General features: G+C 41.3%; 1 protein-coding gene across 9 annotated transcripts; it reads left to right on the top strand.

Annotated features, from left to right (window-relative positions):
* VEGFA (vascular endothelial growth factor A) lies at positions 1 to 27452 on the top strand. 9 transcript variants are annotated; one of them, XM_039342735.1, is made up of 9 exons: positions 1 to 1003; positions 6998 to 7049; positions 13024 to 13220; positions 15071 to 15147; positions 16444 to 16476; positions 19432 to 19485; positions 20621 to 20752; positions 22480 to 22530; positions 23011 to 27452. In XM_039342735.1, the coding sequence occupies exons 1-8, from the start codon at positions 938 to 940 to the stop codon at positions 22511 to 22513; spliced, it is 645 nt and encodes a 214-aa protein (XP_039198669.1). In that variant the 5' UTR covers positions 1 to 937; the 3' UTR covers positions 22514 to 22530; positions 23011 to 27452. The 9 variants fall into 9 exon arrangements, with proteins under 9 accessions (XP_039198669.1, XP_039198667.1, XP_039198672.1 ...); XM_039342733.1 differs by having other exon boundaries at positions 19432 to 19503; XM_039342738.1 differs by lacking the exon at positions 19432 to 19485 and having other exon boundaries at positions 7 to 1003.
* The last annotated feature ends 207 nt before the right edge of the window (positions 27453 to 27659 follow it).

Here is a 27659-nt window from a genome sequence, read left to right as displayed (position 1 = left end):
GAGAGTGCCATAGCTTAAGAGAACGAGAGACAGCGCTACCCGGAGCAGGCTGCACTTCCACTACTCCGCCTACCATTCGGGAGAGCAAGAGCGAGAGGGAGATTGAGCGAGACCGGAGACGTTCATTGGCATAAAAGTGAAGACGTTCTCTCGGTTTAAACGAATAATAATAATAATAAGGAAGCGAGATCGAGCAGGGAAACGAGATCCAGAGTTCTTCCTTCTCTCCCTTACGCTCTGAGAATCTGCGATTCATTCTTCTATTTGCCCATTATTTATTCCCCTTCCCCTGATCTGCCGAGAAATTTCTTCGCTTAAAGAACTTGGATTTTGTCCTTTTTGGTGGAAAAAAAAAGGAGGGAGGGAAGTTTTTAAAGCCAAGAAGAAGGGGCCCGAATCGAACCGGGCTGAATGAAGAGTTCTTCCTAAAACAGCTGTTAAACAAACCCAACCATCCAACTTCAGCTGGGAAGCAGCGAGTCATAGCAGCTGTAAGATCCGAGACCTTGGAAAGGGGAGAAAAAAAATGCACTGAAAGTTTTGGCAAACTTTTCTTCTTCGTCTCGGTTTTTCTTTTTGCCCCGGTGCTTGTGTGGTGGTGAGAGCGAGCGTGCTCGCGTGGGGTGTCTTGCCCCCGAGGGCTGGAGTGTGCCTGGAGAGGAAAATCGGTTACTATTCGCTGTGCTGCTGGGGAATTGTTCTGGAGAAGCTCCGGATCGGAACCGAGCTGAGCCGAAGACCCCGAGCGCGCGGCAAACCGAGGACAAACTACGCCTCTGGGGCCTCGGGAGAGCCGAGCTTATGGACGGGTGAAACCAGAGTCTAATATTCTCCCCCCTCCCCCTTCAACCCCTCAGCTTGATCACAGCGACCGCCGAGCAAAGAAGAGAAGGCTCAGAGAACCCGACCGAGCCAATCCACCCTCGCTCCTGGAATCATGAACTTTCTGCTCACTTGGATCCATTGGGGGTTGGCGGCGCTGCTTTATTTCCACAACGCCAAGGTAAAGGGGGCGGGCGGGAGGATCTCTGGGGCGGCGGGGAAGCCTTCCTCCTCCTCCTCCTCCTCCTCCTCCGCGTGGCCTGTTCGCCGCATGTTACGCTGAACGTGCGTGACGAGCGCGAGGTGATAGCGGGGGGCCCAAAGGGAGCCCACACGCGCGTCGGATGAGCGGATCCGGAGGCGCCAGACAGACCCTCCGGTCGGGTTGCTCGCGCTCAGCCCGCCGGTGCTTGGTTGACCTTGTGAGGGCACGCGGCTATCTCGGCTCGGCGCTCTTCGGGGCTGCCGACAAAAGACCGGCCACCGACCCTTTTGAGCCGAGCGAGCGAGCAAGCAAAGCCCTACGTTATGTGGCGTTTAAGCTGACTGCGCTGCCCGCGTGGGGCCTGCGCGTGCGATCGCAGGGCTGGGGGGGGGCGGGGGGAGGAAGTAGAAGATCAGAAGCTGTTTGCCCACCCTGGCAGGTCTGGCTTCCTTCTTGCGTGTTGCCTAGGCTTAGAGACCGTTCCGAGTAGGTTTCCTTCTCTTCCTGTCTGGGGAACTGGGTAGTTTGGAAACCTGGTTTTTGAAGGACGCCCTACGGAGGAGGCACGTTACTGATCGGAGCATATAGGCTGACTTCTTGTAACAGCAGCAGCGGCGGCGGCAACGGCAGCGCACGCTGCGCTCTCTCCCTCCCCCTGCTCCTCCTGATATTGCAAAAGCGGTGTTTTTGGCTTGTTTGCCTTAGTTAGGCAGGTTTACTGACCGGAGTTCAAAATTCCTGGCTTGCAAAAGCAAACAGAGATCAAAGACCGCCAGATGAATTCTGTGGCTCTTCCAGATTGATTTACAGATGGAACGACCCTGCTGAGTTTCCATAAATAAGAGCTTCTCTATACGGTTTCCCGCTTCTAAACTCCTCTCATCTTTATTCGGTTCCTTATTATAAAAGTACGGTAAAGGCCATTACCCGAAGACCCCACTAGCAGGAGCTTTTGATTTGCTCCTTAAAGGAATCAAATAAGTTGGATGGTTGTAGCGTTTGTTTGGGTTTAGCTCCTGTTTGCTGTTAGGTAGTTGATTCACAAGAAAGAAAGGGGATGCAGGTTAATTTCCCATGGTTGTTTGCCTTTGGAAATTTAAGGGAGAGAAGTGAAGTCTTAAAACCCCCACTTCAAAAGTTGCCCTTTGCCACTTTTCATATGTCTTGGAACAAAATCTTGTCATCTATAGCCAATAGTCACTTGATGGCATCAAAGTTAAACAAGAGTGTAGAAAAAGTTATAACTTTTTTTTCAGCCGTAGATGTAAGATATCTGCCATTTCAGATTTGTCTGGTTAGATGTCACAAGCGTTCCAAGCTAATTTGTTCAAGTCCAGCTTTGCTGCGAGTGACAGCAGCACATTTATCTGTACAGGACAGGAGATGTTTTTGAAGAAAACGTGTGAACAGGTTAATCTGAGATGGCTATGCTTGATTTTTAAAATGATCCTCGGGTTATATGGTTTTACCAAGCTTACTCAGCCTGGATTTACAGATTCTGTCATCGTAAACAATCTGGCCAGTGATAGGAGATTTCCACCAGCACTTTTGGATGCTACTAGATTAAGAAATCTGATTAATGCATGAAGTACTGTGAAGACAAGTAAAAACAGAATATTAAAAAATACAGAGAGGGAGAATAGATGGAATGATCAGAAATATAGATGACTTTCCCCCCCAAATAAGTAGAGAAAGGATCCTCAACTCTTATGACCCCACCATCATTTGGGTAAATTGCTAGGTGCCATATTATAATATTATATATTACCAAGCCAAAGCAGATACAGTATATGAAGTATGAATCCCTGGGGAGCACAAAATGAATGCATTTGCACTTTTTGACCCCAGTAAGTTTTGAAACATCTTAAACTATATTGGAAACATGGAAGGAAAAAAACTGTTGGTAAGAAGAGAATTAAATTATTCTGTGCGGTGTGGCACCTTAAGGGAGCGCGGAAGACGAGTCTATTCTTTTGCTGAAAGTGAGATAGCATTAATTTAAGTTATTAGGGACTACTAATCTCTATTAATATATAATGCAAACTGATTTCATAGCTTTAATGCTTTTTTATTAATTGTAAGGTAATGGTATTAGGAGCTGATTGTTTTATTTATTTTACTGCTTTATTGGATTCCTTTTCACTGCCCAGAGTTGCTTTTGGTGAAATGGGCAGCTAAATAAAATTGATAAATAAATAAAACATATCCAGCCTTGACTTGTTCAATAAAGTCATAGTTAACTAGTTTTATATATTATGTGAAGTTTTAACCCATGGTTGACACACCATAGTGGCTGGATTCAAAAAAAGCAATCGGTCAAAGCCAGATAAGTCACAGTATAGCTTAATGTAAGTTGTGAGCTCATAACTCAGGTGATGGAATTGCAGGCATTGATTTCCTCTTAACAGTTCATCTGTTGGCTGTAATAATGGTGCAGTGTCTCCCCCCCCCAAGTGATTAATCACTTTTGAAAGTTTTACCCTTGGAGTGAAGCATGTGTTATTGGTGAGAAGACCCATGGATGAAAAGACTGAAGATCCAATCCAAAACCTGCCTGCCTTTAGTTTTGCTACATTGGCAATACTTAGTCCCCTGATGTAATCCTTTGTGATACCGGTACTAAGTTTGTTGCAATGTGCAAGTCCTGGGGCTCCCTCTCAACACATCTTTCTGGTAGGACTGAGCAAAGATCAAACAGTAAAGGGTGGAAACACGAGCGTGTGACCAGACTGCTAATGATCTCACAGCCATCATCAGCCTTTTGCTCAGGCCACATTGGGGCTCCTGCTTACTGCCCAGCTGCTTCCTCTGAGGGGAGGCAGTAAGTCACCTTCCTCCTTTTAGCTATGCAGCTGAAGGTGGAAATCTTCTTCCCGATAAAAAGTGGATGTTGCAGCAGCCCTCTTCGGATGTATCCTACTCATTTTCTGAACTCGTTTTCTCCCTTCTTTGTGCCATGTCAGAAATCCCTCCCTTATTGGGCCATTGCGCTTTCTTTCTCCTTAGAGTGCATAGCAGGGGGAGGAGGAGAGGGAGAACTGCAGCATTTAGGCAGAAAAAATTAGAAGAGGTTTTCTCTCCCCCCCCCCCAGCACCTAGGCTGGCATGGGTTTTTAACTCTAGTCCCAGGGGCCCTCCCAAAGTGGCTGGATTGTTTGCTCCAGTCCAAAACAGTTACAAAGCTCTTTTAATGAGGCTGCTGAGATTAAGGGGAGGGGGAGGAGAAAGCTAGAGAAAGAATGGTTTTGATGTGAAAGAATAGGAAGTATGTGTGTGTGTGTGTGTGTGTGTGTATGTGTGTGTAGAAGCAGTGTACTGAGTTAACCTTTTACTTGCTTCATATAGGAATGAGTAGGATATAAGAATAGAATTGCCAGCTCCCTGCCAACTTGCTGTTGCTCAAGCCTTAAAAGAGATATTTCTCCTACTGTCTGTGCTGCTGAAAACTCCTAACAGGAGACAATTAAGTGTCTTAATGGGGAAACAATGAGTAAAACCTCAGGCCAGGGAAAAGAGATGGGTACAAGCAATGTGACCTTCAGACGGGCACTTGTCCCTTGAGAAGAAAAGTTTGTTTTGTCCTTCCTTTGATGGGAACAGGGAACATTTAGACCCTTCATCTAAGTCCTGATACTTGGGTTAACGGAGACCGTCAGAGCGTTGGCCAGAGAAAATGTAATTCATCAGCACAGGAGCAGAGATGAACCTTCAGATTTCTCAAATGGATTCAAGGTGACTCTGCTGTATAAATAGCTCCTAGATTCAAAGGCAAATGGCATGAGCAATGGTGTGAATAGATTGTACGTGATGGCTAATGGGGTTCCTTTTCCTTGTCTGATTGGTGAATATACTGCTTCCAGTTTCTGCTAATCGGGGAAATAGTCTAGCCTTGACAGGCAGTTTGAAAGAGAGAGAAAAAAAGAGACAGATGGACACAGACCATACCAAGTCCCTATTTGCGATCTGGAATCTCTTCTAGTGATTTTTTGGTCTCTTTCCTAAATGATCGATCCTCACAGACACACACAGAGAGAGAGAGAGAGAGAGAGAGAGAGAGAGAGAGAGAGAGAGAGAGAGAGAGAGAGAGAGAGAGAGAGAGAGAGAGAGAAGGAGAAAACTGTTTTGGAAAAGGTGAAGAAGCATCAGCAAGAAGTACCTCAGGGGCAACTTTAGGCCAGAAGTAAGGAACAGTTTCTAGCTGATGCCGCAGGACCCAAGCAGGGCTTTGAAGAATAAAAGCTGGGGGTGTCTCCTTTCCCAGAGCCCTGACCAAGTTATGGCAGGGCCGCATGCTTAGCTGCTCAGTCAGGGCACTTGTGGGCAGCATGTTTGCCACAGTCTCATCCTGCAGATGGAGGAATCCCAGGACAGCCTGCCACAGCCTGCTGGCTCATAAAGACTACGTGCTCTACGCGATGCTAGAGAAATGGGCGGACACCTGCCTGACAAGGAGCTGTGGCAACTTGCCACCTCACCAGAGAGCTGCCTGTCTGAAGCGTCTTTCAGATGCAACAGAAGCTGTGCTCAGAACTGATTGTGGCAGCTTGCTGGCCCACGAAGGCCTTAGTGATTAAATTTTGACTCCCCCTACCTTGTTTGTAAAGTTGCTGTGACCTTCACACAGAGATAGAAAAATCTTGTCAGCTTAAAAAGGAACATTGTCACCTGTGTGCTGCCAGACTCCTGTCTCTGCAGATCGAAGTGATTCTATCTGTTGGGCCATCCAGTAGATCAATCCTCCCAACGCCTGGAGTTCCTAATCATTGGCCATGTGGGCTGGGAGTTCTTGGAAATGTCCCAAATCAGGTAGGGGATACCAGGCAACAAATAGATGAGCAGCATTGCATTCTTAACCTCTGTTACCTGTTGCTAACAGCCTAGTGAACCAGCTGGATTGCTCTTGAAATCCACTGGCTGATTCCAGACTCCATAATTTGCAAATCAGAAGGGCCTTGGTTCTTCCTCTCTGCTGAAACTGTGGTAATGACCTTGGCTAAGTACCTCAGAGGTATGAAACACTGACATTCAGATTCCTTGTCATGTCATTTTTAGAATGTCACCAATATTGTTTTCTCTTTTGCCAGTCATCTCCTCTGTTCAGGTTTGTGTTGTAGATTTTAATCTTAATAATAATAAATGCTTTAAAGCAGATCATTCCGCTGCCTAGAAAAGTGAGAGTGCTATCCAAGAAAACTTTTTGAGTTCTCCTTTCTGTCCCATGTGCAGAAAGCAGACATATAAGCTAAATTGATTCTTACTAAATAGAGATCTTGCTTTCTCACATTTATATCCCAGGGGAATCTTCCTTGTCTAGAGTATGATAATAGCTTAAATCTACTTTTTCTTACATACTTAGAAAATGACATTTCCCCAATGTCTCAGTATATTTCTTAGCTCCCTTTTAGGCACTGAAAATTCTGTGATATCTTTCTATAGTATCTTCCCCTGTAAAATAGCTCCATTAGCACTGAATCATAAAAGCAACTTAAATGTAGTAAGCCAGATAAAATGTAATTTCAAAAGTCAATGATTATTTAACCTTTTAGACAACAGGTAAGCCACAGTTTGCCAACTTGGCACTTTCCAGGTGTATGGAATCAAAGTGGGGATGCTGGCATGGTATACAACATTTTAAAAAGTAGCTGGACATGGAATCTGGTCATGTACAGTATATTTTGTAGACCACCACTGAAACAGAAGCAAAAAGTCTCCATTAGGTTCCATATTTCCAAGAAATGTTTGGTTCACAATTCAGGTGCATTTTCCTTTGGATTTTCTGCAGAGAAATGGATATTAGAACATAATTGGCATAGGCCATTTTTGGTTTCCTTTTGTATTCTGCAAAGTACAACAGATTCTGACCTTTATTACTCAGACCTACAAAATAACTAAGATCGAAAAAGAGCTTCAGTGTTTGTAGGCTGAGGGCACCCGATTTGTGTTCTGATTAGTTCTATGTTGGTTTTTCAGGTGTTGCAGGCTGCTCCTGCCCAGGGGGATGGAGACAGGCAACAAAGTGAAGGTAAGTGCTGGTAAATTCCCTGATAAATATAATGGTCCCTTTAAGAAGGTGCTGATGATTTGAAGAGGAGGAGATGAACGGGCACCAGCCCATTAGCTGGACCGCTGGGGAGGGAATCCTCACTTACGTTGCTAACATTTGGAAAATGAATTTATGTGAGGGTGTGGGGTGACGGTGGTGTTGGATTGTAATTCTGTGGACAGAAACAATGGAAGTGACTTCACTAACTGAAGTGAAGTAGACTAAAGATTTCCAGCATGACTACACTGAAAATGTTTAAGTGAAGACAGTGGGGGATTCTTAGTTGCCAGGTTTGACATATTGAGTTTCAAGATTTCCCAGGATTTTTTTTTTATTAAGCAGCTGCAGTTATGCACAACAGTATTTTGCTCTAAAGGAGAAATGAGATAACACCATGTTTTTATTAAACTTCAAAGAACAACCTTATCAACCCAGATGTGTTAAGTGTACAGCTGCAGATCACACAGGCTGTGAATGGCAGGAGTTCAATCTACATGGAGACTATCCAACTAAAGAAGCTTGTCAGGGAGAATATATTGGACTGGAATGTTGGCATTTTAGTCTTTTTAAAACCTTACTTAAAACTAAGATCAGCCATCTCAGCAACTCTGGGAATAATAGTTGGAGGAATTTACCATGATTTTCAAAGTGAAGTCACGTTGAAAATTTCCTGTCTCTCATCTTTTTGCTGACAGACCTTTGACCCATGTTGTTTTGCTCAGATACAAAATAAAGTTACCAAACTATCAGTGCTTAAGTTTCCAAGGATCATGGTACTGGCCACCTGAAAAGATAATTTTCAGAAACAATTATGAGAAGGTTGATCCATCTTTTTAAAGGCCACAGTGCTACATGCCTATAGGGAAATATGCCCTACTGAAAGTAATGGTGATTTCTTCTGCATAAATATGTGCAGCATTTGCTGCTGGTGTGTTTAGAAGATTTGCTTGCACCTTAAGAGAGTCTGGGAGCATTTTTGCAAATAGGCCATTTATAACCAACTGCACTTGCTGCATTGTTGGACATTTTATTTGAGTATGTCAAAAAAAAAAATGGAATAGAATGGAAGCTCCATTGTGCTTTTAAAATTTTAGATCAGCCATGTCCTGAATCTGCATCTGTGGAAATGATTGCCCACACTGGATGGTGATTATGGAGGCTGCAGTTGGGAAGCTATTAGGTTGAAGTAGGTTGTTACAAAAAATTCTGTTATGTCTAGAGCCAGGATCCTCTGATTTTGGCAGCGTGGGCCTAAATGCATTTGTCTTTTAGCCAAACGTTTATTAGACTTGGGTCTTGCAAGAAATTTCTCAGAAAGAAATTCCTGAGCAAAAACATAATTTGTGAAAATATTTAGTAACCTTCAAATCTTATACAGTACTTTGCAAAATATGTGGCAGGAAGGAAGGAAAGGAGGAGATGTAGAAACCAGGCATACTACAGTAAAGAAATTGAGAGGGATTTAGGGAATGCGCTACTGGCAAGAGGGTAGCACCTATTGTTCCACAGTACAGAGAGCACCAGTTTAAACTTAGTATCAATCCTCACAGCCTTTGAAGTTTCAGCGAGTAGAAGTTCACCTAACTTGGGAGATTCCACAGCAAACAACTTGCTGTCCACAGTGTGAAATTCTACTGTGGAATCTCTTTAGTTTGGGGCATTCAGGGAGTGGCGCTTGCTGCTGTTCTTAGAGTTAGACAGCAGCAGGGGGCGGCCTTTTCTTTTACCACTGTTAGTTTCAGTTGCAATCAGGTTTTTTGGCCTGGTGAACTTGCAGGAGTGTTGTCAGAGTCTCAGGGGAGCATAACTTGTAAGAGCACACCCTTATATTGTGATCTAATTGCTGTTCTGCTTTTAACATTTTTTGCCCTGAAAATGAATACATGGTGGTTCCTTTTCCTGTGTATGTGAGAAAACAACTTCATGGCAGGTTGATCTTTAAACTGCTTGGCCCTTTATCTTGAACTGCCAATGCATGAATAACATTCAAGCATTGGCTTGTGTTTTGTGGTGTTAGTCTGTCACAAAGGAGTTGTTTGGATTTCTTTGAGCTCCGGGACTGATACAAACTCTGCGGAATGCTGTATTTCAGAAAAGGCCAGCCAGGGTTTTGCAGGTTATCATAATTACATTTTTCCTTCTGCTTAAAGGTTAGGCGTTATGTCACCTAGTCAACGAGTAGCCAGATAAAACCAGGCTTTCTGACTAAGTCCTGATCTGATTGACATAATTGAATATCAAGAGATGTGATTAGCAAGCAACTGCAAAACAGTTGCTGCAGTAACGTTGCACAACTAGGTATAAAGATCTGAGGTTTCTGTGGGATCATAGAATAGCTTATTGAGGGGACTCATAGTGAAGCTTTAAAGATGCAGATGATCAAGTTGCACTATTTAAGACTTCACATTATTACATGCTAAACTGCAAATGAGAAGGCCAGCAACTGAGTAATTGTCTCTTTCTGCTGTGTATCAGTGACCAGTCTCTCTTAAATAGAGATTGACAAATATCTCTTAATTTCCTTTGTTCTTGCATTTGTATCTTAAAAGTTAGAATAGTTAGAGTACTTTGTTATTTTGCACCATTTTTCTTGTTTGAATATCATTCATATGAAAGGATAGAATATAGAATAGAGCTGGAAGGGTCCTTGGAGGTCTTCTAGTCCAGCCCGCTGCTCAAGCAGGAGAAGCTATACCATTTCAGACAAGTGACTATCTAGTCTCTTCTTAAAAACCTCCAATGATGGAGCACCCATGATTTCTGGAAAGCAACGAAGCAATTTCTTACCTTTTTTTCCTGTTGTTGTGGCTGCATTGAGTCTGCTTTTGTAGTGTTCTGTTGCTAACAGATTGGCAAGTTAATTTAAGAACGTTACTTCCAAATGAGGAAGAATAATAATGCTTTTTGCTAGAATTATTATCATAATGGAGTGTGCCGGCAATGGAGTTTAGTATTCTAGGTATATTCTAGGGAGCATTCTGTGTTTAATATCATTGAGATACTAACCTAAATTTCATGTAATTCATACTTACATAGGAAATAGGCAAAGAACTCAGAAATAAGAAGGTGCCTCTATTCACTTTTCATACCATTATAATTATCAGTTTTTAGAAGTTGATAATTCTCCCACTGTCCTTCCCCCTTCTCATATTTATACATTTGAAAGTGATGAAGCAAAAATAAAAACTCTGTAGAAGATGCTAAATGTCTGCCAGCTATTATGTGGACACAGGATGCATCTCTTTGGATGATCCACAGATTATTTAAAAAATCCTAAATCATTTAGGACAGCCATTTAGCTATCTTTAGATAGATGGCGAGATGGGTGGTACGTAAATTTAATAAATAAATAGTTTGTGATGAAGTTAAAGGGTAAATTAGTTGCTCAGGCAAAGACAGTAGGTACCCCATGACTTTCATACTGAGCTCTATTTGGGGATACATCCCCTTCAGTGTGTACGTGGGTCGTAAGATTTCATTACATGGAAAAAAAACCTGTTAAATTTGTTTCACAGCATGAGGGTCAAGTGTTTGAGATGCTCAGTCTTTGTCTTTGTCCATTAGTTTTCTTCTGAATGCAGATGCATAAGGAGGTAGATAATAATACTTTCAACTCAGCGTTATTATGACAAAGTTTCTTGTGCTCTTAATGCTCAGAAAGAAGTGAATAATCAGCAAGGTGTTACATGTCTGGCTATGTGCCGGCAAGTTTTCCCAGACACTAAATTGTTTAATTCTCCAGTTTGCATTTTAAGGTTAAGGTCAGCCTGAAGGGGAATAAGGAGGAGTTGGCCCACACTAATCCCACAAGTCTTGCTAGAGCTTGGACTGGACAGAAGGTTGCTGTGGATGGAAGTGCTCCTTTTGAGCTGGAGATCGCCCATCACTACACATTTTCTCTCTCTGAGCAACTGTCTCTTTAAATAGGCACTTAGGCTGGGCAGCCAGTAGAAATCCCGGGCAGGCTTCTCCTCAGATGGTGGCCTTCTCAGTCCCACATGACCAAGAATTAACTTTCCGCAATTATCAAGAGCACTCTGTCTCTCGTTCCCTCTCCCCACTCCCAGCACGTGCCTGCGCTTCAGTGGAGCAACCTTTATGCTGGTTTGTCACAGGTTCAGGACTGTTCAAAACGCTTACTGGTTTCTGTTTTTTCCATGATGCAAGCAATTTGTGCTTTTTATCACACTGGGTTATCAACGTAGACACTGCAGGCCTTGGAAGGCAAAAAAAACAAAAAACAAAAAAAAACACTTAGGTCAAACAGTATCTCCTGCCTCTCTAAGGACTCCATTAGCTACTTCTAATGTGCCTGTTGGAGGAACAGGCAGAAGCCCTTGTTTTGTTTAAAAGATCTCTTATTCTGTTTGGAAGACAGATTTTGTACTCTTGCATTGAGCCATGCGTCTCTATCGCCTGCTTCAGTTTTGCAATGAATCATTAGTTTTAGCCTAGTCATGGTAGGATTGTGTGTGTGTTTGTATGTATGTATAAATTTGTTAAGGCTGGGGGCCTTGCATTCTCCCGCCCCCAATGTTGCATAAAAAAATTGGACTGGAGTGATTTTTAGTTTCATGCACCTTTTCCTGCATATTTGGATCAGCCTTTCTCAACGCTAACTGTGGGCTGTCCAGATGCTTTGGACATGACAGCTAGAATTTCAGCCATTAGCCACGCTGGCTGGTAACTGATGAAGGCTGAACTAGATGTTGGTGGCTGGGCTGGAATAAAATAATAATTTCTCTAGTAGAACTTCCCTCGCTTTATTGAAGAAGATAATCTATTCTAAACACCTAACATTAGAACTTAATAATAAATATCATAATGAGGTAGATCCGGAATAAATAAGGCCCACTGAAGTTCTTTTGAGCTTTTCAAAGTTCAAAAGTAGTTTCAATTGGATTGTACCTCAATCCAATCCAGAATTACTCATATCAAATTCTACAATAATTGAAGCAAATTATGAGGCCCTTTGTGTAAATATGAAATTATGAAAATGTTTTGCTAGCCAGCCAGAGTGCCCAACCCAGAATGGTGACAACATTTTTGGAGGGAGTAAGGTGATTGTTTGCTTCTTGTAGTTTAGAAACACGAACGAGGGGCATTTCTGTGCTGGAGTAAAACTAAAACTAAAACATTTTGGAGAAGGTCAGGAAATGGTATGGCGTGGGTTTATGGAAGGGAGCAGGACCTTCCCTCCCATTAAGTTCCTTGATTTTTGTGCTGAAAACTGCTTGACTAGAGTCTAGAATGAGCTTCTGCTTCTTCTCTGGCTACTTTTTGTATAGTCTTGGCAGTAGTATAGGGCCAGAAGTTAAAGGAAGAAGCATATTTTCCAGCTACATGGCACTGTGTGATGATTCCTGGAAAATGTGATATTCCCACTGCAGAAAATTTTCTGAGGAAATTGAATCTGGTCCTGCTCGACAGCTGTACCTTTGAGAGAATCTGTTAGGCTAACATCAAATAGGAGTTGAGGTATTTTACATGTGAAGGGACACTGTGTTGGAACCTCTGAGTTTCTGAAATGACCAGTTTCTGTGTCCATTCACTTCAGGGTAAAGCTTCTCTAACAAGCTGCCACCATGCCACGAGATTCGTGGTCTTGTGAATCATTTTTATTTCCCTCTTGCAAATGCATTCAATGTCTAGCTGGTTAAAATTCAGACAAGACAGATGCTAAACTTGTCAGTGATTCATCATATCTTGCTCATCCACAATCCCTATAGTCTGCCTTCTTAGCCTTTAAGTACATTTTAAGTAGGCTAATGCATTTACTGAGAGCCTGTATTTTGCTGAGCCTGTTGGGTAAGAATCCAGTAGAAGGGGCAGACTTAGTGGTCCTTGTGTCTTAAGTCTATGTGTATATTATATTGTAATGTTAATGTTAGACTTCACAGAATAAGTGTAACTAATCCCTCCTTTTCCTTTCTCCCTTCCCTTTGTTTTCTAGTTATCCCATTTATGACCGTCTATGAGCGCAGTGTCTGCAGGCCAATTGAGACCATGGTAGATATTTTCCAGGAGTATCCTGATGAGGTGGAATACATCTTGAAACCACCCTGTGTGGCCCTGATGAGATGTGGAGGATGCTGTAATGACGAAGCGCTAGAATGTGTGCCTACAGAGCTGTACAATGTCACCATGGAGGTGAGACTATGGTTAAACAGTCAAGGCAACTTTTGACCTGCAGTTTTGTCTTGTTTTCTTTAACAAATTCCACAATGGATGGTTTTTATAATTTGGGAAGGATCAACTGGTGGTCTTCGACCACATCCAGCTCCTAATATAAGCACTAGTATCTGTTGGGTGTGGAAAGAATAGAGAAGGATGAATCATAGAATTATAGGACTGGAAGGGACACAGAAGTCTTCCAGTCTAACTCCTAGCTCAAGGTAGGAGCCTTATATTATCCCAGTTAAATGGTAAATGTCCAGTCTAGTTTTGAAAACCTCTAGTGATAGAGCACCCACAGCACCAGGAGGTGAGGTATTCCATTGATTAATTGTTCTCACTGTCAGAAAATTTCTTCTTACTTTTAGGTACTTCTCTTTAACAAGCTTACATCCATTACTTTCTGCCCTTAGAGAATAAATAAATCCCCTCTTCTTTGTGACAGCTCCTTAAATAGTAAAGACTGTTAGTATGTCATCTCCCCTCTCCCCCCCAATCCTTCTTTTCAATAGGCTAGACATGCCTAGCTTTTACCTATTTTTAATGTGACCAGAGTAACGTGACTAGGTCATGTTGTTCTTGGGCAATATGAGTAGGTCAGAACTGCTTCTGAGATTATAAAAAGTGCAGCCTAAATATAAAAACAAAAACAAAAGTAACCCTCCCCCCAACAAAACAGAACAGAAAAGTAATTGCCCTGGTGGCCTTTGTTATTTCAAGAACTATACATGCGGCTTTGGCTATTGTGATGCTCTCATGTTCTCCAAAGGGAAGGATTGTAATATGAAGTGATGCTTCACATTCATTTAAACCTGAATATAATTTCCCCTGAAAATTCAGAGACCACTTTTTGCCTATACTTCTATATATATATGTACACACAGAGATCATATACTCATGTAATAACAACCTACATTTCAAGTTTCTGTTTCCTGTGTGTGCTTCACTTTCTAACCATTTTAACAGGTAGTTTGCCTGATAAACTAAATAGACAGATTACTTGCCCCAGATCTGTTATTCTATATATACCTTGCTTAATTCTCTTTAAATAACATCCAAATGTTAGAATCTATATACCGGTATCAAAGGATCTATGTGAGTTAGCCAAGACCACTTCGTAAGGCAATCTGTTTTGATGAGCAGGGCAAAAAATCTTTTAACCTTTAAACTTGTGGACATGAGGCCTATTTACGAAGTAGTCCTTGTTGAATGACTGCCTCATTTAGTGATTGTTTGCAGGTACTATAGGGATGAAAAATAGATACTTTGTCACCAATCTAATTTGCGGGTTTGTAAAGCAAAGGAAAACTGAAGTGAGATAATAAACATAGTCATGGTTTCACCTAATGACCAATTTGATTAATAACCAATTTGCTAAATCCAATTGTGATTGCTAAATGAAGACTAATTGTACTTTTTTTTGGCATGGTGATTCATATCAGGAATTTGGCATTTCTTACTGTTTTTGAGCATTTTCCAATACATTCCTGCTCAAAACTGAGTCCCATGAATTTAGAGCAGTGTTTCTTACACTTTTAAGATGTATGGATTTTAACTCCCAGCATGGCTGGCTGGGAAATTTTGGTAGTTGAAATCCACATATCCTAAAGTTGCCAAGTTTTAGAAATACTGGTTTAAAAGGTAAAATGAGGATAGGATGGCAGCGTAAGAATGCTAACTTATCTAGCCTTCATTTTGCCCCCTCTGTTTTATCGTTATTTTGCTTATTTGTTTTGTGAGATGGCTGTTGAACATTACCCATTTGGGAATGCGACTCACTGTCCCTCTTTTTTCTTTCTCCCTTCTACTGCATTCTTTCCTTCTAGATCATGAAACTCAAACCCTATCAGAGCCAGCATATACATCCAATGAGCTTCCAGCAGCACAGTAAATGTGAATGCAGGTGAGGACAGAGAGCTTTTCTGATTGAATTTGGAGAAGGATTATACGATTATACCAATAATAGTACCCAGCTGGTTACCTGTATCCACCTATTCACCCAAAATCTTGTGGTCTTGTTCTATATTGGGAAGGATTTTTTCCTTGCTAGCCATAGGTTTGGTAATTTAATCTATATTGATTGACAGATGATGTACGTTTACTGTACAGTAATAGGAGGGCTTTAACTTTTCTTCTTTAGAAACCTCAGTTACATCAACATTGCTTCAGCAACAGAAGCATTCCTTATGGGTCTGCATCTGGGTCATAAAATGAATGTGTGGGTATCTGGTGTGTTTACATGCTCTCAATCTCTGTCATGGAAATTTCACTGGCTGCTTAGTACATTCTTTGGATAGGTGCAATTGAGAACCAGCAGCTAGTTAAGAAACATTGTATTGCTGTTTTGCTCCAACTGAGTAAACAGGTGGTTGGGTTTTGCCTATGTCCCTAGGTGCTCTGATCCCTTAGCCCCCAACCTTTGTATTATAAGTTTACATGATCACGAAAACATGATTACAATCAAGAGAGCTACTTTGGTGCAATGGTGCAATGGCTAAAGTGCTGGACTAGAATCCCAGAGAATGCAAGTTCTAATCCTCTCTTAGATGTGAAAGTGAGTTCAGTGACTTTGGGCCAGTCACTCTCTGCAACCTAAATCACCCTACAGGTTTACTGTGGGAAAAATAGAAGGCAGAAACATTGTATATTTTGCCTTGAGTTGTACAAAATAACAGTGGGATATAAATCTAATAATAAATAGATCCGTATAAGGCAGAGCTCTGATGTCAACGCAAGTTATATTCATTTTCATGGCAATATGTACAAAATCTCCCTTCAGATTTTGCTATTTAGTCAATGTTGGGCAAAGGGAAATAGAGCTGGGGATATTGGGGGCAAGGCCAAAAGATACGACTTTTTAATGCATAGATTTAGGCATAACATCTGAATAGTGTTTTAATTTGATCAGAAAGAAATGTGCTCTCTTTTCTGCCCTTGGCTGTCATAATTAAGGCCAACTTCAATAACCAGATAGTCCTATGGGTTTTAAGCTTGTGCTGCCAGATAACATTGCCAGTGGACAAGGATAATGGAATTGGTAGTCTGGAACATTTGGAAGGCTGAAACAGACAGTGCTGGAAGGCAGAAGAGCATCCTTTATTAAGTTTTCTGCCGAAATTGGCATGGTAAAACGTGGATGTGATCTTTATATTTATTGCTAGTTCTCTTCTAATCCTGCTTTTCTTTTCTTCCGTTGTAGACCAAAGAAAGAAATCAGAATTATACAAGAAAAGTAAGTGACCTGGATTATATCCCTCCCCTAAATTGGTGCTGGTGATCTCCCTCCTTTCTTTCTTAGATCACTACAAATAAGAATTAGTTGTTGCTGTTCTTTAAAGAAATCAAGTGTTCATCTAAAGAATTATATCTCGAATCCATTCCTCTTAGCTACAGTCACACATGTAGCTTTGACAGCTGTGGTTCCTTTATGCTTTGAGGCCATTTTGAAACTGTTTACTTATAAAAATATGTCAGGAACAGCATGGAATTAACCGAAAGCTTTTATCCCTTTTCAACTGGATTCTAGCTGAAATTTTCCTTCACATGCATTTGACCCCATTGCCCTCCCATCTCTTTGCTGCTTTGATGAAAACTTGCTGATGTTTTCAGCAACTTTCATAGATACCTAACATTAAGGCTGTGCATGGAAGCTCTACTATCTCACTTAGAACAAGGGAGTTTTGCCCTTTCATGATCCAAAAGTCATGTACGCCCAGTCAAAGAGTGGGTACGGTTCTGATGTGAATTAACTTTGCATATCAATCATGAAAGGTGGAATAAAGAGAGTTATTTTATTGCCAGCATTCCCCAGCATGGTGCCTTTTATAGTGCTTTTGGAATATCTATCCCAGGCTATTGGTGTTGCAGTCTGGGGCCAACCAGATAGTAGTTCAAAGCATCTGGAAATACTGCATTGTGGTGACTGTAGATGAGTTGTGTGTGGGAATGGAAGTAGCTGATCTTGTAATGTGAAACTGACATCTACCTTGAGACTTGTGTGGTATTATTGAATGATAAAATAGAATTCTTCTCTATACATTAGCCAGCCTAATCAAATATGGATATACTTTTTAAATTTCTAGCTTAAAAATAAATGCATGTATGCACTGTGAGGGTATATTAAGTTGGTTTATGGTCTGCGAGTTGGCTTGGAAGCTGGGGGAGAAAGAGAGAGAGAATGGGGATTGGGGAGGATATTTTTAGTTAGTTGTGCTGTTTTCATACATGTCCTAGCTTAATTGAATTCTCATGAATTCACATTGTGGAGCCATCAGTGGATTGCCCGGGGAAATACTGCTAGCTTGGCTTATACTCTTCTGGTGCACATGTTATTCAGCTGAATGGCAGAGTGACTCAGAGATGTAAGAGTGTTGTGATTGAGTGAGCACCGTGGCCACAGTCTTCCCTCTGGGACTATAGCTTTCCACTCCTTCAGGTGGCTTACTTTGCTCTGCAAATCTCCATATCGGTATCGGGTTCCTCTGGTTTGGGTTAAGCTGAAATTCCTCTTAATGCTTGATGCCTTTTTTCATGGTGTGCCTCTGGATGAATGTGGCATTAATGAATGTAAAACTTTGTGAAAGTTTCCTGACGTAAACATGCTTTCTCTGCCCTGCTAGTAATTCTGTGTTCTTGTGATGCTTACTTTGCTTGTGGTTAGGAGAGAAAAACTGATGCCAACCAAGAGGCTTGAACAAGATCCACGGCACATCCTGTCCATTAACCTCAGGGACTTCCTCCTTTATTACAGCATCTCCTTCTTCTAAAGTTTAAATAAACTGTTTCTAGGAAGAAAGGAGTACTTTTTCTATTAGGTTTTGTCCCAAGAATATTGCATTTTTCCACGTGCATTTCTCTCAGAATCTACTGCTGGAGCAGTAGGTGCTAAGTTTCACCTGGTTTTCTCCTTGGTTGGGATTGCTGCTCTAGGTCTGTGCACATTATCAAAAGTACACAGGAAGACCTTAATGTGTGTGGGTAGGAATTTGCTTTGCAGAACGTCCCAGGGTTTTTCTAGGCAGAGCTAAGAAATCACTTGTCTGAAAACCTACCAGAGACTCTGTCGCATAGTGTAGACAATATTGAATTAGATGAACTGGCAGACTGTTCAGTAGAGTTGGTTTCTTAGGATCACCGTTTTTAATGAAAGGGTGAAAATCAAACCTATACATTACTTTCTGTGGCATTTGCAGCAGGGAAGGGGGCTCAGATTCTCTGTTAAAAAATACAGTTGTGTTATCTTCCAAGGAATGATAGTTAGATTAGCCCCATTGCCTTACCTCACAGTGTAGAAGTTGGATATATTTTAAACCTCTAGTACCAGCAAGTGGGAGGGATCAGAGGTCATCTGCCTATATGTAGTAGCTCACAGAGTTCTTGGATGTTAGTGACAACCCCTATAATAATGGGATTCAGACAGGCCATAGTTAAGTTCCAAGAGCAGAGCAGAGCAATTGAGGCTGAACTGCATATTAGTAGCTTACCTCCTTTTTCATAGAATGCAGAATTACCTTCCTATCTTTCACTGTTATCTGCCTATAGGTGAACAGCTCAAAGGAGCTTTCTGATGGTTCCAGTGGGAATTCTCAGAAATAATTTGCCGAGGGTAAAGCTTGTACATGTCAAAATGAAAAGGATAAAACAAGCAGGTGCAACACGGAAGCACATTTGTCCATTGTTAAGGGCTGCCCAGTTCCTTCCTTCCTTCCTTACTGAGGTTGGAGAGCCCATTCTCTCTGGGGAGCAGAGAACTAATTTTTAGGGCCCATACTGGAGCCAAAATAAGGCATTTCATTTTCTTAGGAAAGGAACAGAGTTTTTGTAGGCTGGGTCGTATTTGAAGTGAGACATGCCTATCTGTAACTGGAAGGGAAGTTGAGAGTCTTGTCAGGTTTCAACTTTTGATAGAGTTGTGTGAAGTACAGAAACAAATTTATTCATTTAAAAGATTTATATGGCCACCCATCATAAAAAAAAAACAACAACTCACAGCGAGAAAGAAGAAATGCCTCAACTCCAAGGACTTCTACAGTTTAGATGCTTATGCTTTAGCTAAGTGCATATGGTAGCTTCTCCTTCTTTTTCTTCCTTTTTTCTCTCCCCTGTGCACTCTCTCTCTCTCTCTCTCTCTCTCTCTCTCTCTCTCTCTCTCTCTCTCTCTCTCTCGCTTGTTTTGTTTTTCTTCCAGAAAATCAAAGCGAGAAAAGGGGAAGGGTCAAAAAAGAAAGCGCAAGAGAGGCCGGTATAAACCACAGAATTTGTACGTTTTTGCATCATGTGCTTTTAGACTCTGCCCTTTATCCATTTCCTTCTGTTCACCCCTCAAATCAAAACTCCTGCTTGCATTACATCTAATTAAACAATCAAAGGAGCAAATAATTTTCACTCACATCTCCAAATCACTTGTTATCGTGGTTGCACTATAGTTTGGGGACATTGGGGAACATATAGAAGCTGTGATCCTTTTTTTGTTTTTCTTTGCTTGGGATTATTCTGGTTGTTGAAGGCACAGTGACCTAAAGGGACAGGCAAATTTCTCTTATTTCCACTCTTGCTTTTCCCCTAGAATGCTCTTACATGATTTCCCCCAACCCATTTCCATTAATTTCCTCTTGGCCTTCACTTGTAAACCTGTTGGTGTGGCAACAAGAGCTTCATACTTGTCTTTCATGCATGTTTGCCTGTGTGTGAGTGTATGGAGTCTGATGGAAACTACTAACCATTACCAGAGGGGAGCTAGAGGATTCTGGGAAAATTGGGGATTGTTCTCTCTTTCTCTCTCTGCTGGAATTGGGAGCCTTGTCTCTTTCTCTGTCTTTTCTGTATCTCAATTCACTAAATCCTGCATTTCCAGCAATTCTCAGTTGGTGGGGTGATACAGGTGTATGTGGGGGGGGGGAGGATTTCAAGAGCTGCTGTTTTGATTCAGTCTGTATGGAAAACAACGCAACTTGAATAGGAGCAGCTGGGTTCTGAAGTCTTGTTTTCGCTCTCTCTTTTTTTTAAGATGGGGGTTTCTCTGTAGAAAAAAGAGTTCCCTTGAGTATTTTTTTTTTTTTTGCTATTGGCTCAGAGACCTCAGTTAACAATAAGGAGGCTCTCCTTTCCACTGCAAATTGGACTAATGCAGGATTTGTGGATTGTGCAGTTGCAGAGAGCCCATTTCTGCCTTTTAAAAAGCTATTGCAAGTAAGTGTTGGAATGCCTTTGGGAGTGTCCAACCCCCCCCTCCCAGCAGTGCTCTAGACGTGCAGTGTTGGGAGTGGGGGGTAAGGGGTGGGGGCAAGGGTTGCTTCAATGTGTAGGGTGTTGCATGTGTACATTTCTTCTCGCTAAAGCGCTGTAGCTTAGACCTCTTTCCTTTTGCCTTTTTGCAGTCACTGTGAACCTTGCTCAGAAAGGAGAAAGCACTTGTACAAACAAGATCCCCTGACCTGTAAATGTTCCTGCAAATTCACAGACTCACGTTGCAAGTCGAAGCAGCTTGAGTTAAACGAGCGCACTTGCAGGTTTGTGTCTTGAAGAATGAAAAACAGCAAATAAACCCCACATACTACTCTCTCAGACATATTCATTCAATACACACACACACACACACACACACACACACAGAGAGAGAGAGAGAGAGAGAGAGAGAGAGAGAGAGAGAGAGAGAGAGAGAGAGAGAGAGGTGGACAGACAGACAGACAGGCAGGCAGACAGACAGACAGACAGACAGACAGACAGACAGAAAGGAATTAGCTTTTGCTGGTTTCTAGTGCCATTATTCTTCTTTTCTTCTGCTTGGCCAGTCGGGCAAGAGGGAAAGAGATGGTGTAATCTGCCTAAAGTTTAAAACTTCCCTTGTTCTGGCAGAGTTGAACTGAGCTGTCTGTCAGTAGGGTGATGATAGATAATTTAGAATACACCTCTTAGGGAACAAGGTGGCTCCTTCCACATTGCTAGCGCTCCGGAGAAATCCTCAAAGACTTTTATGCAGTCCTTGTATAATGCAAAGGGCTGTTTCAATGAGATTGCCAGTCTTTTTTTGCCTCAAAACAAAGATTTTGTCTCTAAATCCATTTTTAAAGTTCTACAACAGGCCTGCAGTGGATTAAATCTATGTGGGACTGAGTCATAAATCAAGACGTGCATTCTTTCCTGCACCTCTCTTTTACCCTAGAGTGTGTGTTTTTTAAGAAGAGTGCATGATTAGCCCTTTCTTTCTCTGTATTATTTCTGTGTGTTCAGAAGGGTGAATTGCCTGGAAAAATACCTTGGCTAAAGCTCAGGTGGTCAAAGTAAAAACCCAGGATATGTATCCCAGATGGATACTCTACCCGGTGTCGGGCAGATGGCATACTGTCATCTGAGTTACCTGCTTTGTGGCTGCAAACGTTAGCCTACCCACCCCTAAGTATGGTTCTGAAAAGGCAGAACACGTTTGCTGTGACTAGATTAGATCTCTGAGAATATTGCATGAGGCTCTACCTTTCCGTGGACATCAGAAATGCTCACCTAGAGCCAGGCTGATGGTATTAGGCTTTATACGTGCGTATATATATATATATCTATATATATATCTATATATATATCTATATATATATATATATATATATATATATATATATATATATATATATATATATATATATATATATATATATATATATATATCATGAAGCTCAGTTCTCTGCCTGGGAAAGGACTTGAGACATGGCTGCATGTGTAGAGGAAACATGTGAAGATCTGTAATCTGAGTGTGGATGCCTAGTACCGCAGCATGAAGAGAGCCAGCTCTTCTTGAGTTACAGTTCACCGTGCAGAAGTAGCCCCTGGAGAGAAACCAGACATTTGTCTGACCTTGACCTTTATAGTATCCCCTCAAATTAACCAATGAGAAGTTTGAAATAATCTTGAAGTAAGTGCCATGCTATTCCCAAGGGAAGAGGAAGGGGGGAGGAATGGCTGATTAAGAAATTGCCCCAGCGTAGGACCAAGGCCAGCGTTCAGGTTGCCCTCAGAGTAGTGCCAGAGGATAGATAGGTTGGATTGTTTTGGCTTTGGCAGCTGCTCGGCTGCTTCAAATGAACTCTTCACTGCAGGGAGGAAATCTGGACTCAGAGGGCACAGCTGACTCTTCGTTTCCTGGTTTTTGCACAGCTGCTATGGTTGCTGCTGTGTTTTTAGGCACTAATCTCTGCCTCTGCAAGCAGTGGAATTAAGCTCTTTGTTTCTCCCCCTTTTGCTGGCACAGGGCACCCCGGCTTGCTTTGACTGCACCTCTGTAAACACACAGCAAAAAGAGGTTAGTGTGGCGAACAGGGTAGGTTGTCTCTATACAGGTACGAGTGAGAGTCATGCCAGGATGTAAAAAACCAACCTTGGAGATGAAGGAGTTCTTAATAGTATTCTTATCTGTGGGGAGAAAACTGGAGGAAATGCAGTGGCTTTTTCTTTTCTTTTTTTAAAGAGCAAATCTTGTTGGTCCCTATATAGCAGTGTTTCTTAACCTTGGCAACTTTTCGATGTGTGGACTTCAACTCCCAAAATTCTCCAGCTAGCAGTGCTAGCTGGAGAATTCTGGGAATTGAAGTCCACACATCGTAAAGTTGCCAAGGTTGAGAAACACTGCTATATAGGATTTTGATCTATTCTGTGGCAAAACACTTTTGCTAATCTTTTAACCCAAGAGGTTCCTTCTCACCTGTTAATGCCGTATCTGTTTGGAGACTCCCACATATTGTAGTGACATAATCTCTCCTCCCTTCTCTCCTCTCCTTCACAGATGTGAAAAACCAAGGCGGTGAGCAGCAGGGGAAGAAAGGGAGTGCGGGAGCAGCCTTGGTTCTGGAGCCTGACATCTCACCTGGTCAGAAATTGAAAACAAACACTAATTCAAATGAACACTAAAAATGAAGGATCAGCAGCGCACAGCACTTTTGAGTATGGACGATAGACTCTGGAAGGAACATTCCCTGAGGACCCGCGCAGGATTCACCTTTCGGTTTTGAACTGGTTTTACAGAAAAACTTTCCTTCTCATGCTGCTAAGATATAGAGCCAGGGAGAGTGGAGTGATATATGTTTGGGACTCCCCATACACATGAAGTATATGTATATGTATATAAATATGTATGTGTATATGTATATATACTGAATTTCTAAAACATTGCTAACATTATTGGTGTCTTCACTGGATATACTCAACTGCTGTGGACACAAGTGGGCTGTTTGGGACATAAGAAAGAAACTACGACTGGACTCCAGTCAACACTGCTCAATATATTCTTCATACTCTGTCTGACCCTCTAAAGCCTGCTGGTCTCATTTCCTCTCCCCACTCTCCTGCCCCAGTCCCGTGCGGTGAAACATTTATGCGAAAAAAGAGATGGCAGGGGATTCTCAAAATGGCACCTTGGAATACTGTGGGTCAAAAGGTCAAGGAAATAACTCTTAAATGCTGGAATCAATGAATCAATCAAATTCTCTTCTTCTTGAAAATCTCTTCTGAATCTGGCTCACAATCTGCTGGCTTCGCTGAGGCGTTGGTGTATATTTTTGTATTGACTTGCTGCAGGAACATTTTGCCACAGATAACGTGTTTTGGCCTTAATGATGGGAAATGGCTGACGTTTGGACTTGTCAGCTCAAGGAGGCATCCCTGGAAACCTGCCATCCCTGTTGGCCCTTAAATAATGGATGTTATATTGGCAGAAGGAGACAGAGGAAAGAAGGGGGGAGTAACAGAGAGCCGGGCAGTTGAACCAGCACTGTCAACTATCATTATGCACAGAGCTGCCACTGAAGATACTTCTGGAACTTCTCTGGAAAGGGATATTAATCTAAAGTATATATGCGCAATAGACAGGACGTGTGAGTGTGTGTGAGTGAGGGGGTATTTACATACAACTGTATAGGGGTTTTTTTGTGCCTAATAAGTTTAAAATTGGCTTGTTACATTTTGGGCCTTTGAGGGAAAAGCTGGGGAGAGCTTACTCTTTTAGCATTGTAAATTTATTATTCTCAGTCTTGTATCATGAATTATATTAAGACACAGTGTTCTTTGCTGGACTTGTGATGTAGGACTTATTCCACCACAAAAAAAAAAAAAATAGCATAGAGTCTCCCCACTGTCAATAATATCTGGTTAATTTGGCCCATACATCCAGATATGACTTGCATGAAGGGTCAGTGGGGGTCTACACTGAATTCCAGAGTTACTCTGCTCCCCGTGTTGACAGAAGAACTTCTGAATTAAAGAGGGACCTTGTGTTGCATTCTAAAGCAACCCTCATGACTTCCTCACTTAAGATTCTACAATTAAGTTACAGATAATATGGGGAATGGGAGGAGCAGAGTGATTTTGGGGCAGTTCTAAAGGTGTTGTCCAGTTATTCACTGCATGAGCTGAAATAATATTAAATAACACTGCTATGAAAAAGATTTAAGAAGGAAGACAAAACCACCATACTTCCTTCTGTCCTTAAAGTTGTACCTATTCCCAAATTAGGCAATTCACCTTGACTTTTTGACCTTTACTTTTGAAGTGCCCATTGTAGACATTATAAAGTGTGATTGTTTTACCCAGTTTCCCCATTGACCTATACAGACCAGCAATGTAGGCTTTTGGTTAGCCTCCCTCGATCCAAGCCCTTCTGTAGCTATTAAACTTCAGAGCCAATATTCTGAATCAGCAAGGCAAATAGGTTGAGAAAAGTGGGAATTGCTGTTGAATAGTTCTGGAAGGTAGCAGATTGGGGAAGGCTATCAAGCTTTTTCTGTTAAGTTTCTTGAATGGTTGATTGCTGTGTTATTCTGGTAACAGTTTGGGACCTAGTTGAATAGCCTTAAGTGCTTCTATGCAAAAAGATTTAAGTTCAGGTGCACACAGAATTGATCTAAGTCCCAGGGTTAATAGCATTTTAACATGCTTGGATTTTGATTCATCATCAAAAATCTAAGCCAGTGTAAATCTGATGAAAGGGGGAGAAATGATGGTTTTCTTTTTTGCATATACCGTACTTTCCGGCGTATAAGGCGACCTGGCGTATAAGACGACCCCTGACTTCGGCACCGATTTCCATGCCTAGAAAGTCGTCTTATCTGCCGTAAACTACCGTAATTTCCAGCATATAAGATGACTTGGCGTATAAGATGACCCCTGACTTCGGCGCCGATTTCCGCGCTTTAGAAAGTCGTCTTATACGCTGGAAAATACGGTAGATCCAAAATAAGTGTTTTTATAACTGTTTGTAACCAAGGCAGTATATATGTAACTTTCCAAGACAGTAGACAAAGCTCTGATACCAGGCAATTGGCAAGATTCCATTTAACTCTGGTTTGAAAATGTCCTTTGAACAATGCTTCTCAAATTGGCAACTTTTAAATATGTGGACTTTTAACTTCCAGAATTCCTCAGCCATGGGGGAGTGTGGCAGTTGAAGTCATGCAACTTAAAGTTGTCAGGATTGAGAAACTCTGCCTTAGAATATGGGACTTGGATCAGCCAATCTGATTTGTTGAGATTCAGTTTTAGCAATCAATAATTGTTCTTGGGGAATCAAGCTATAATTCTCAGTGCCTTGCATATAAACACTTGAAACACCAAAGCATCTCCCAGGTCAACAGGCATTTAATAGGTATTTGGACAGTAGATGATAGGGCGGATTTTTTAAAGGCATCTATGGATGTCTGAAGTGATTTGACTTGTCCAAAGATTACATGGCTTCATCTTGCTTTGCTGGGAAATGCAAAATGATACCAGTTGGACAACCTCTGAGAACCATTCTCAGTTAAACTTTCTGCATTCCCAGATCAAATACAATAGGAGCATTGAGGCTGCTGGATGCCACTGAATCTGCAAGGACAGGATTCCCATTTTTCTTCCTACATGGAACTTTGTTGGGCTATCACCAGGCAGCATGCCATACAGCTACTTTAAGTCCAGATCAGCATTGCTGCCATGGGAAGGCTATTGCTGTATGGTGTATATGTGATGCTTCTGTAAGTTTCTGGTTGCTATGAAGTTAGTGAATCAACTCTGAAGAGAATGACTCTGTATATGTTTGAGAGGTGTATGGGACAGAATCCCAGCATCTCCTTTCCCTACCAGTACGAGATCCTCCTTGCCCTTCTCCTTCCCCATCTTTCCCTTCCTATCCCTCTCTTAAGACATGTAATGTTGTCTGGCCATCTGTTTGGCATTGTCAGAACATTTATCAATCCATTATTGGAGACTGATTGCATAGCTGCGTCTGCAAATGTAGAGCATTAATCTGGGTACCTGGAAAGTTGCGTCTCATTGCCTTCATTGGACTGGAATGTGTGCCTGCTTCTCAGTCTCTGGTTTTTTTTTGGGGGGGGGGGTACTATACTTGGTCCATGTCAGAATCCTGCCAAATGCTTCTCTGTTTACAGAAAAGCAAGAAAAACCGGCCTTAAATCAGCTTTTGATGAGTGTTTATTAACCACTATAAAATCCCCCTCTAGCTGATAGAAATATGGTATGCATTCAGTTTGTATGTGTGTGTGTCTGTGTGGGGATGTGTGTGCGTGTGCACACATGTATAACTGAAATGTACATATTCATGCTGTGTGAGGTGACGTTCTATATACTTGTTTAATATCCCTTTAAAATTAGAAATTAAAAAGTAATAATAATTTAAATTAGGTATTTTTCAGTATTCTTTGTTTAATATTTAATTTTACTATTTATAAGTTGTACCTCTTTTTTTGTACTGTTATGTATAAATTTTTAACTCTTCTGTTTCAACCAATCTTCCCCAATTGTTGAGAAAGTGAATAGCATGATCAGTTATTTAATTAATATCTTAACACTCATCCCTACACATTCCTTTTCCGCAAAGTTTATACATCTACATATATGTATATATGTATATGTATATATATGTACATATATATATATATATATATATATATATATATATATATATATATGTTTATGTATATGTGTGATTAATTAGACACTACATTTTTTATATATGTAAACTTTTCTTCTGCCCCAGATTATAGAAAATTTAACTATCATTTTATTTATTGGTGCTACTGTTTTTCTATACTGTGGCTAGAAAAAAATCAGTAGCCACACTGGCTAATCTCAAGATTCCATAAAAAATATTTATTTTTAGACAAAAATATCTTTAAAAAAACACCATCTATGTTTTTTTTTGTTTTTTTTCCTTTTTTGTAATAAAGAATTTAATTCACACTTGTTTTCTTTTTTTTCTCCTCCCCTCTCCACTTTGCATGAATTTTTCTGTTTGACGTTTTTGTTTTGCTAATTTGCTGCAAGGGTGGAAAAAAGCTCAAACACGCTTAGGAACCATCAGAATATATTACCAGAAAGGAGGATATTCTTAATGCAAGTTGAAACAGGTTGTTCCCTGCAACCCCTTTAAGAAAAAAAGCAACTTCT

The sequence above is a fragment of the Crotalus tigris genome, unplaced genomic scaffold (genome assembly GCF_016545835.1).
Source record: "Crotalus tigris isolate CLP2741 ecotype Arizona unplaced genomic scaffold, ASM1654583v1 scf7180000017812.1200847, whole genome shotgun sequence".
Lineage (NCBI taxonomy): Eukaryota > Metazoa > Chordata > Lepidosauria > Squamata > Viperidae > Crotalus > Crotalus tigris.
The sequence above is the reverse complement of the archived record's forward strand: the minus strand, read 5'-3'. Positions and strand labels throughout refer to the sequence as shown.